At 36.9% G+C, this 12,390-nt stretch overlaps 1 protein-coding gene across 1 annotated transcript in view; it reads right to left on the bottom strand.

The window, feature by feature from the left end:
• Positions 1–12,390, bottom strand: part of CCDC60 (coiled-coil domain containing 60) — a 57,664-nt gene that overhangs the window by 22,469 nt on the left and 22,805 nt on the right. The window contains exons 2-3 of the mRNA XM_074606169.1: positions 9,416–9,496; positions 6,721–6,812 (exon numbers count right to left, since the gene is read on the bottom strand). Coding sequence (XP_074462270.1) covers positions 6,721–6,812; positions 9,416–9,496 — 173 coding nt within the window. The remainder of the gene's footprint in view (positions 1–6,720; positions 6,813–9,415; positions 9,497–12,390) is intronic.

Below are 12,390 nucleotides of genomic sequence, written 5' to 3'. Positions count from 1 at the left end.
CCAACGTATCATAAACTCTAAACACTAGCATCTTTTCTGTCTGCATCTATTAGAATAGATAGATTCACAGGTAACGACACACAACGTCATAACCAGAACTCCAAAAATAACACATTTCTTGACATTATAAATTTTTCAGTAGTAGCTGCCATTTCAATCACAAAATTTAAATGGTTTTGTATTAAAGTCAGCTACACAGCCACTAGTAGCAGGAAAAGAAGTAGGGGACACTGCTTTTTGGGTAACAGTCTAACTCTTGCTGCAGGCATAAAGAATGCATTAGTAGAGGCTGGGCTTTCTGCGTGAAGAGTGACTTTTAGAGGTCTGCCTTCAGGAAGCTTGAACCATTTTAAAAAGCCATCCAGTTTCTAATTTAAAACATAAAAAGCAGCCAGTTAAGTACTGTTAAACTGACAGCAGTTTGACATTTAGTTTTATTTAACTAGCACAGCTAAACAGATGCACAGAGCCATTTTCTTCAACAGGGATTGTAATGCAGAGGTTTAGCACGCCCTTATTGCAAGGAAAGGCTTGACTGGCTCATGGAATGGCATGGACACTTCCCCTTTGAGCTCGCAGCTCAAAGCTGCCAACTCCCAGGCATCACTGGCTGAGGATGACCACAGCTTGTCATTTTCACATGGGCACCTATGACCATCACTGCACGGTTTCCAGATTCTATTACTTTTCCTAACTCCTTTTTACTCCAAGAAAGTATTTTCAACTAGTTTCATTTGAAGCAATATACTTATTTTTTTAAGTGCTATCTTTTGTGGCGATGTTTAACAACAAGAGTATTTGCAGTACACTTGCATGGTCTTGGGGGGCTGAGTTAGTCTACAGAAGCGATTTATGGCAACCTGCTTTTATTAGGGATTAACAACTACAAGCTTCCAATGCTTTGGTAATCTCTTTTGCTGTGTAACTGTTCCTACATCTTTCTACAATTTATTAGTTACAAAGACTTCTACCTTCTTGGTTCTCATACAATACATCCTCATGCAAGTGTGGATTATTTAACATTATTTCCGGATTCCATTTACAGATGTCATTGGAACAAAGCAATATGAAAGGATCTTCCTCACAGCTGAATGTCATTTACTTTTAGTAAGAACAGCAATAGAAATGAAAACATAATTCTTAGCTCAAAGCTAAAGATATTTGAATGCTCAAGGACAAAGGTGGCGTCTTTTCTGCCATACCGTATTCCACCCACTGAATCTGACATCAGTTTTTCATTTTGGGTTGCACAAAGATAAGCAAATTCCTTCCTACATTTTTATGCTGTCTTTAGGTAAAATGATATCTGAGAGCTGACAAGTGTCTCCCTAAAGTGACTGGGTACAACTCATCAGTAGGGAAGAGCCGGTACGACTTTCTACTTGGGAATAGTGACTGATAGTTGTGAAAGATGAGTAGTTAGAGCAACCTCTGTGTGGTGTCATCATCCTCTTTTATATCATCATAAGGACTCAAGAGAATATTACTGAGAGGACGTATGAGGTCATAATTATAAGGTTAATCTTCAGTTTAATTATGTTTTTAATGTGTAAGATAGAACATGAAAGCTTTACGAATGCAGCTAAGTCTGTTCCAGTAATGACTCTTCAAACATTTTGGAGATAATTTTAAAATTCATACTACTGCGCTATGTCACTGTGATCATTAACAAACTTCCTCACAGTTGGTTCCATTATACTCTTTCATACAAACAAGCCGCAAGATCACAGACACTACTTCCTGTGAATATGTATCAATTAACATCCAATTACGACAACTGCTGGGTGTTCCTTTTCAATCAGGAGGAGGAAAAGCAGCAAAAGCCAAATCCACAAAGGTCATTTGTATTCACTGACTCCCTGTAGTATGTATTAGTACGCTACTCTGCTAGCCTGACTGCTTTAATTGGAATTAAAAGTTGCTGCCCTAGAGAAGAAAACTCCAGTTTTCTTCTTTCTTTTTTTTTGCATTTTCCACTGTGCTTTTTTCTAAAATAGCTTTTTCTATAGTCTATATTGCTGACATGTCCTTTGGTCCAAACCAACAATGCAGTCATACTCACCTGAAATTGTCTTTTCCCACAACTTCATATTTCAATATTTGGTTAAAAAGTCTGTGGGTTTGATTCCTTTGCTCCTCTTACTGTTCTTTTTTCTACATGCAGATTTAGTCAAAGGTAACATTGTGCAAACACTCAAGATGAACGGCCAGCACATTTTCATTGTTAAAAGGTCATACAATGATACTCAAGGAATTTCCAGGCTTACACAACAGAACAAAAATTAAAAAACACTTAATTTATACCTTTGATTTCCAGATATTAAGTCTGTTGAATATTTTTCTACATTCTGGGACATTTGGCTACTCTACATTTCAGAAAGCATTAGAGAAAGTGAGTTCATATTTCAAAATGACTTTTCTCAAACAAGTTTCTCCATGGCCATTATAACTCATACTATACTTCACTTCTTAAATAATATAAAACGTGTAGGATTCATGATTTAATGGCCACAGTAAACTGAATAAGTTATGTAAGTGTGTTACAGGATCACTACTGGTATTACAATGTAAGGATTGCATTGTGTTAAACGATATGACAGGCAAACTTCATTTGAGCATTTCTTCAGACAACGGTGCTTTCCAGAAACTAGCATTAAAGTGACCATTGCCTATAAAAGAGGAAAACGGCAAATTTCTCCTGAGTGTACTAAGCAGTGATGACTAGGCCTCGACCATGCTAAACTTCTGACCTTCAAAAAACAAACTGTGTGTGAATATATCATTTACTGTTCAGTAAACATAAGTAAATATACATTTATTTGTGCAGTAGCACAAGATTAAGTCTTCCCTTTCCACCCAGGCATTTGAAATCACATGAAGCTAGTTTTGAATGCAACTGTGATTTAAAGTTATGGGACTAGAAGAAGCTGGCAGAGTTGGAGATGCTTTAACACGTAGGTATTTTCTTACTTAGCAGCACTATCCTCTGTGGGTGTGGTGCAGCTACAAAAGGTGACTAGAACACAACAGACAATTCTGCTGATAATGTAGACGAATATAATCTTGTTTGTCCCTTCAGCTGTATTGACTTCTGGAGGTGAGAACAGTCAAAAGGGCTTTTAATCACTCAGAAAAGTTATGACATCAAAACACATCAGGATCAAATCTGTTCACATAATTTAAAAAAAATAATCTACATTTAACATAATTTTGCAGATTGCATTATCATTAAAAATTCAGTGGAAGGCAAATCTGCATTTATCATAACATGGTGCAGGAAACAGATGTGTCTTCAATTAAAAGTAGCCTAGATTAAACACTTCATCTGTTATAGGAAACAACAACACTCACCCAGAGTAATGGGCTAGATCTCTTAAGAAGTCTTCCCCTGGAGCTTCTAATTTAGTAGGCCAATTTTGAAAATAAAAATCAGAGAAAAGAGGCATCACTGAAGTCTAGAAGAATAAAGCATTTACTTACCTGAGACACACAAGTCCCAATTGTAGCTGTTCCAGAGATAATTAATCTTACATCCTCAATTTGACTTTAATTTACCTATGAGAGTAATAATATTTTTCCACCTAATACCTAGCAGTGCAGTAGAGATAAGACAATGCTTGCATGTATTTAAGTTCTAGCCATTGTAAGATTTATCAAACTAACATCCCTAAAAGCATAAGATAGTGGCAATAAGATTAAAAAATAAATAAATAATTTAAATGAAAACAGTAAGTAAAAATATACTCCATATGTAAAAAATAAATCATTTTTGCCTTCAGTAGCAAAAGCAATCCTCATTCACACTCTGACATCCATACCAATCAAAAAGCTATATATTTATACAGTGAGTTTAGCTCAGATACATTGCCTAGTTTCTAATCCCAATTCACTTGACAGAGATGCAGAGGGGTCAAGTGATTTGCACAAAGGTACATAAGAAGTTAGCTGCTCAGCCAAGAGTTAGGACTGATATCTTCACAGTCCCCCCTTTAATTTCTGACCTCCCCATACAGCACTCAACATAGTGCTGTAATAGTCAGAAACAGAGAACAGAAGAAACAGACTATGTAGAGAGGCAATTGGCTTTGTTCCCTTCTTCTGGCACGGACAATTCACAGAATGGTGGAGTTGAAAGGGACCTCTGGAGATCATCTAGTCCAACCCTCCTGCCAAAGCAGGGTCACCTAGAGCAGGTTGCACAGGACCACATCCAGGCAGGTTTTGAGTATCTCCACAGGCAACTCCACAACCTCTCTGGGCAGCCTATGCCAGTGCAAGATTTAGTCCCTCACCAAAGGGCCCAAAGCACCACCTTCCGTGGAAGCAGTCCTATATCATGTTACTCACTATAATCTCAAAGATGATCTAGATTTTTTATAAAATCAAATTTAATTTCATAGTTTTCTACAATTATAGGATTAGAAACTCACTCAATCTACTGAACTGGAGAGAATTTCAAAGCTGTGGAAAAGTTCATCTGATCCCAAACATCTCGAGGATGGCCAAGGCACACAAAAATGCCATGGAGCTCCTAATGGCACTTCAAAAGCACGTTTCCCAACAAGTATCAAATCAAGACGCCCTTACGTTAACCTAGTAACAAAATGACACATCATTTGTTCAAACTGTAAGTTGTAATGAAATAAGCTGTCCAGTTTGCTTCGTCCAAATGTCTACAAATCGATTTGCTAAAATTTTTAAAATCAAGCCTTTTAATACCAAGGGTGATGGTAATTCTCATCCTACAGAATACTTGCAAGTATTTTTTGTCCTACTCATTTGAAATAAAGACTGTAAAGCAACCAAAAGTAAGCTCTGAGCACCTACAACTCATATATCAAGAAGTAAACTGATCTTAGGCAGGTTATCATCAAAAGAACTTTAACTTGACCTCAAGGAGACAATACCACTGAAATTTAGCAATGAACAATGAACACAAGCAGTCAAACATAACTAACAGTGCATTTATGGCGAAAATAAGTCATGCTTTACTAAAATTGCATAACCAACCTTTGAAGTACACAGCTTTTATTCTTTTGTTTATGGTTTATTACTATTTTCAGCCAAGTTTATCAAGTGAAAATTCACTAAAAGTGAATTAACAACGTGAATAATAAAAATAATTTAGGGCAGAGAAAGACAAAAAGGAAGAATGTGAAATTTAACGTCATCATGAATAACTAATATAAAATTTACAAATTGCTCTGATGTAAAAATTTGGGAATATTTAATACCACTAAATTATTGTGAAATGTAAAGTTCTGATTACTCTACAGTACTATATGCAAAGAAGCTACTTTTATCTAACACCCTCGAGTTTTATGCAGTTACAATCTCAGCCATACAGTGCAAGAGCCTAACTTGTTTTCATTATATTATGCTAATCCGATATCATGTGTTCTCTTGACTACCATATTTACTTAGATTTAACCTAATAATTAAGTTTTTATATAGATGCCTGTCTTATTGCTGATTGCTTTAATTCAACTATTTTTATCCAGTGAATGCTCTTCAAAGACTTAAAGTCTAGGAACCCCGTAAACACTTGTGTAATCCGTACGCTGCTGGGGCTGGCAGTGCTAATTTGTCAATTTTATTTGCAGCAGGCTGTAACTAAACCTTGCCAGATGTAAATCATCTTTTTGTACTACTGCTTGCTGTTTCAATTGCAAACGAATCTCATTTCTTAGTTAAACACTCACATCAAGAAAGCTAGAAGGTTCCAGGAAAATTTAGAAAACCCTAGAGTCACCTACTGCAAGGCTTATTATGCAGTTTAGCAACTGTTTAAGCTAATACTGAGCAAATAGAGTGAATGGTCTCTGTAGGGAAGTTCGGAGTGCAATCAGAATGTGTGATTGCAACAGAAAAGCATACTGAAGCCTCAATCTTGTCAACTTAAGCACCACCTGCAGTGACAATGGTGAAACATGGGTGACAACACAGTCTAAGTACATTTAAGAGTACAAGCGCCTAAATGGGAAGAGTACTCTTTGCTAAAACCTATTCCCAATAGGCTTCCCTGGTTTTTGTTTTCTTTTTTAAAATGAGACTATAAGAAATGCCCTGCTGGGACAGAAGTTTATTGTGTTTAGTAGCAATAGAAGATACTCTGTAGCAAAGGCATACACACCCAGCTACTTTCTGTGGTCAGTCCCATAAAAGAATGATTGCTGTCCAAACTTGTTTCATATACAGGACCCTAAATTCATGTCCTATTATACCAGGTCACTACCCATCAGATAAGGGGCACAAAAATCTATTCCTTCCATGTCAGCATCTTCCCAAGACTCAAGTTGGTATATTCCAAATGAGTCCATGCAGGTATTTCTATAATAATGGTAGATATTTTCATTATGATTTTCCATCACATAGTGGACATTATACGTCCTAACATTGCTCATTTTTGACTACTTTATTACCAGATCTTGGCACAGCACTGTGCCGTGCAAAAGACTGCAAAGAATTAACAAGCACCTTTATAAACAACACTAAGACAATATAGTATTGATATAGACAGCTATCAAACAATCATTCCTCATACGGCATTGACAAGATTTTGAGCATACATAAAGCCTATAAAGGAAGATTTGTAAGCCATTTTTTCTAGGGTGTTAGTACCATTTATTATTTCGCCTATAATCCAACTGCTGCCACTGCAGAACCAAAGATTTCTTTAGTCTTGACTGGCCCATTTCTGTGTGCTCTGGATTTCCTTACCTTGAGCGAGCTAGAGCTTCACTAAGAGTCCTCAGCTCCTTTCCTGTTTCTCTAGCTGGGGAGAGCCTCTTCACTGGTTCCGGTGGATCAGGCTGAAAATTATCAAATCGAAAAGAAATACTACAGTATTAATTAAGAAGAGCTTAGCATAGAGAAGGTATGTGCAGTCTCAGGGTTCAGTCTTAATCACCAAATATTTTCTGAGATGGTCATCATCTGGGACAACACTGTGTCATTTCACAAGCATGTAAACAAACCGTATACGATAGTGCAGTGCATGGCCACGTATATGTGTGTTCCAACAGCTTTTAACTCATTGGCTGACTTCAAGTTTGACAGAGATCTTTACAGGCAGTTAAGCACCCATAAGCTTCATTAAACTACAAGACAGGAAGAGGAGATTGTTCAATGGCCTCGACTTAAGGAATGACTGCTGCAAGCGCTTATGCATTAACAAACTACAAAAGCATGGATGGGAGAGAAATCTTTTAGAAGTCCCAACCCAGAAAAAATTTCAATCAGACTCAAACCAAAACGCTCCACAGATATAGCTGATTCTGGAGCACAGAACAGAACGGCTTTATTATTTTCTTTCTCACTCTTACTTTTAAGAGTCTACAAACCAGGTCAGCAATTTTACATAAGGGTATTAAAATCACCTATATGTACATTGTTCAAAATGCCTGCAATATTTTTTCTTCTGAGCAGCTACAAAACTGAAATACATGGGAGATGAAAGCTTCTATTTGTTGTTGAACTAGCCCTGGCTTAGAAGTACTCTCGGGGTTTCCAGAGAACAGCTGCATCAATTTCATAGAATTATGATTGCATGCTGTGCATATGCAGTGGTTTTGCATGTGTTAGGTAAGAAAATATGCAGCTGAGGCAGTGCTCAATGTGCAAAAAGTACAGGCTAAATTGCTATCCATTGAGAGACAATAGCGCTGGTCTGCAGAGCCTGAGGTGCAGCCAAAGGTATTCCTTGAAGCAATTCCATGCATTTCATAAGTGTCCTAAGGTATTCAGAAAAATAAATTCCTGGTAAAGGAAATAAAGATCCTTTATTATGCACCTGGGAAAGTATGCGACAGGATATCGCAGATCTCAGCTGAATCTGTAGAGAAGATTGCCGCCTACTCCAGAGAGGCTGCAATCTTATTTCAAATTTTTATGCACATCTGAGTGTATTTTTTGATTGCTGAACCAACTGGCGCTCTGCATGGACAAAAGCTTCTGTGGTAAGATTGAGTTGCATTCTTCACCCTTTTTTACTATGTTTTTAACTTTCCAGAAAGTTCTTTTGAAGTGCAAACAAAAGAAAATACTTCTTATTATTGAGATGTGTAGATAAAAATGACAGTTGTGAAGGAGAACTGAAAAGAAAAAAAAACAGTAAATGAATGCGTTTGTGGAATGTTTCTGGTATTCAAGCCAGAGTGCTTCTGCCAGTAAAACAGCTGGCATAGGTGCCCCTTTTAGCAGGACTTCCACTGCCACATCTCACTTTTCAACTTTGTTAGCTTCCACCAAATCTGAAATACCTCACTGGCTGATTCGAATTAGATAAAAAAGGAAATTAAATATTGTGTTATGGTAGGTGAGATATTATCGGATGCTGAAGTCAGGCTAACACTTGTGCTTTCCTCCTTAAAGAAAAACTTCTAAAAAAGAATTTAAAAAAAAATGTTAGTGTTAGTTGTCAGTTTTCATATAATTGTAAACAGAAGAGAAAGGATGGTATATTTGCATTTTATTCTTCTCTTTTCTTAAAAAAAAAATTATGATCAAAATTAGATGCCTGGCATTCAGTTTTGTTCTCAAGAGAAAGGAGATGGATCAGATTTGAAACAAGCTAACAAAGACAACATATGATGAAAAATTAAATCTTTTTGCTAGACTGTCAAATAAAATTCAGGCAAATTGTTAAATGTGTACAGAGGAATTAAAGTGTGTTTTAATTCCAACATTTTCTTCATATTTAACTTGCTTTGGGCTAGATAGCCACAGACTATATTGTAACTCCGCGCCATAGTACGACTGGCCTAAGAACATACATTTAGGTGGTCTCGGATGAATTGGAACAGACTTGCCACAGTAACTGTTCTGTGCTCACTAAAAAGTGTTATTTAAGTAAAATCATCTCCAGGCCATTCGATATTTAAAATTGTAGGCTAAGGTCACACCAGGCAAAGGCTGAAACCCTGGTATAGGCTAGATCATCAACAACTGTTAATTAGTGCAGCTCTACATAACACCCAAAGGAACAGCTCTTTCAGATGTGCAATATTGACCTACGTAGTTTAATAAAAATATGAATGTTTTAAAAAGTTTTTTTGAATGTATTAGCCATTTCTGTGCTAAACTGTAATGTAGTTTAAAGGTCAGTCTTATAGAACTGATGCATGGAATAACTAACACAGCTAATCTGAATTTTCAGAACACTATTTTTACCAAGTTACAATAGAACCCTGCATCTCACTCAGCAATTTTTTTTCCTGATACCTTCAGGATGAGTTTTACTAGACAAAACCTATGAAATGTTCAGTCACCCAGCAAAAGGCTGGTTCCTTATGTACAGTAATGCTTTAAACCTTGAATTCAGCAAATGGATAGCTATATGAATAATTAAAACACGATATTTGTCTGTTGCCTTCTTTAACTCCATCTTGAATCAAAGCTTCACCAGTAGTCTCACCTCTGCACTGAAACAGTCATTAGTAGTGACCTCAGCCACTTCTTTGGTTGTTTTTTCCTGCACATCTTTTTTCACAGGTTCCTAAAAAATGAGCAAAACCATGTAACAATATCCGAAATACTGCTAGTTACCCATACTGTAGCAGGTCATAATTTTCAGAATTAAGTGGTACAAATAAATTTTTCTACAGAGATGCAAACTAAAGCATAAACAATGGCTAGTCTATTGTAGAAAAACTTAAAGTGTCACTAAGGAAGTTTGGTGCACAAATAGGTTCTCATATGAAGTACCTCCCAACTGTGCAAAATGCATACATGCTTTCTAAATTACTATACTTAAATGCTTAGAAAACGTAACTTTTCTCTTGGAAAACTCTTATATAGACTGCTGTGTCTAACATAAAAAGAAAATCCAATTTCCAAAACCAGGAATAGGAAATGACTTACCTGTAATTGCTCTTCCCTGAAGAAACACACTGTGATAGACCACTATGCTTGGATCTGTGCTTTTACCCCCCAAGGAGGGCACAGACTCATAAAAATCCCTGAAGTCAGACACAAGTCTTTTAGTCCTCCTTCAACCATCAGTTTATTCAAGTGTAAGGAAGACATATTCCCTCCTATTAAAAAAATTATATAGCTAGATTAATAAAAGACTTTAGATCACTCAGCAGTGCACGGTGCTCAGGCTAAAAGGATGTGAAAACAGTAATTCTTTCCTGCTCTAGTTTTAGATCAAAGAGCTCATATATTGATTCCAAGCAAAGCAAAGCTGGAGGCCCTAATGAGTTACATCTATATAGTCAGGATAGAGCTGATGTACAAAAAAGGCTGAAAGACTGCACAGCAGACTCAGAGACGCAGATGAAATACTTGACACGCCACATAGTTTTTGCACAACAGAGCAAAGCCTGGAAATATTCGAGTATCAGAAAAAAAAATAAATTTTAAGAGCAGAGCATTTTGCTTGTTGGAATCTTGACTTGAGAAGGCACAAAATTCTTTCAAAATTTATGTTCCTGTGCAACATTTCAGCAGAACAAAGGTTCAAAGTATAACGAACAGTATCTTCACCCACTGGAGAACTGCAACACCAATGTTCTAATGTAACAACTGAGGCAGCCCACAAAAAAAAAAAATAATAGAAAACTGAGGGGAAAAAACCCCAACCAAACAGGCCCCAACCCAGAAATGGTACTAACAGCAAAGCAGCTGGAATGGAAAGAAGATTTTCTGCAAAGTATAAGGATGAACTAATGCAATGTCAAGAAGAAGTCTGAAGGTTCCACCATTTCATGGAGTTGAGGTACACTTGAACAAGACTGGTCAGCAGCAGAGACAGATGGCAAACTGACGCTGCTCAGGAACACAAGCCTTACCAGAGGGCTACCAATGTACCTGAGAGCATGCCTCAGTGAATCCTCAGCAAAATTCTGAATATTAAATGTCTTCATCTGTGAAAACAGGCTTTCAAAAGTAGATTGGAGTTGTAGAAATGAGTTGCCAAACAAGACCCCTTTAAAAAAAAAAGTCATTTCCAGCAAAAGTAGTCTGAAATATTTGTAACTACATTTCTGTATATTCATGAACACAAATGATCTATCCAGCACATAACGCTAAAAGACAAATAATTATTTATTTCCTCTAATTTGCCCTTCTAAATTTCAGAGTACTCTTAAAGGTAGAAAGGTGTCAGATGGGTGGAACAAAAGACTTTATCAGTGAAACATCTTCAGAGAAGCTGGTTCAGAAGCAGCTTGGTTTCAGAATTGGAAAAATTTTCATATTTTGGGCAATATTTTATTTGTATCAGGGCACACTTTTTTTTTTTTTTTGAGTGAAATGAAAAACCCAAAAAACTCCAGGTATTTGGACACCTTTCAGTCTCCTTTCCTGTTACTGTTTCCGTACAGGTATCATCTCGGCATTGCACATCTATTTGTAATCTGTAATGCTAACCACCACAGCATCATCTCATAACACAATAAGCAACAAAACCAAAAACCATAAATTTGTGTCAGTTTTCTCATCTTCTCTGCTACAGAAACAGCATGCAGCAGACTAATGCTGGTGGGGAGGTTTGGGTTTTTTTTTTTTTTTTTTTTTTTTTTTTTAGATTGCACACATTATCTGTATTTAAAGAGAAAGCTAGAAGAAATCTGATTTGGACTTGGAGCAGAAGCATCTTGCACTCCAGGAACAGCACAGTTTCCCGTCTGCTTTGCTCCTGACACCCCCCCCCCATTTTTTTTTTTTTTTTTTTTTTTTATAGCTGGTGATACCTTGAATGACATGATTAAAACCAAGTGGTAGAACATGGCCCTAAGGTTTCAATGGCTTAAAGGCACCAGTACACTGACCACTGGTATAAGGTCTGGCACCATTTCGTTATATCCATTGCAAGACTAATGCCACAGAGCACTGAAGAAAAGTTTTCTCAGCTGCAACATTTCTCTACATCTTAGCTCTGGCCAGCCAGCTCTGCCAGCTCATGAGGAAAGGAAAGAGAGCTGTGAACCTATCTAGCACAGTTGCTCAGGGAGGGAGGCATCACATACACCACCCCCTCCACCCAGGCACTGACAATGTGATTCAATCAGCCTTATCACAGAAAACAGATGGGAATAGCTTCCTTTTCTCCATTATCTTTCATTACTATGTGATGTATTGAAAAGGTGCAATCTGAGCTTAAAACAGTAACAGTACCTAATTATAGAACAGCAGAACTCTATCTTTTTAATGTGCAGTGCAGATATAAAAAACTGAGAGAAAACAATACTGTTATGTCTATTTTGTTAAACTCAATATATTAACATGACTATCTGAACAGTCTTTGGAGTTTGGGTGTTGGAGTTTTTTTTTAGTGTTTCCAACTTATGAAGACTTTCATCATAGTTCACCTAATTTGCTTTTAAGCCATCAAAAGGCCTGTTTCAGTGATCATTTCCTGCTTTCATTATAGTGAGGTAACAAAAT

Source organism: Larus michahellis, chromosome 13 (assembly GCF_964199755.1).
Source record: "Larus michahellis chromosome 13, bLarMic1.1, whole genome shotgun sequence".
NCBI lineage: Eukaryota > Metazoa > Chordata > Aves > Charadriiformes > Laridae > Larus > Larus michahellis.
The sequence above is the reverse complement of the archived record's forward strand: the minus strand, read 5'-3'. Positions and strand labels throughout refer to the sequence as shown.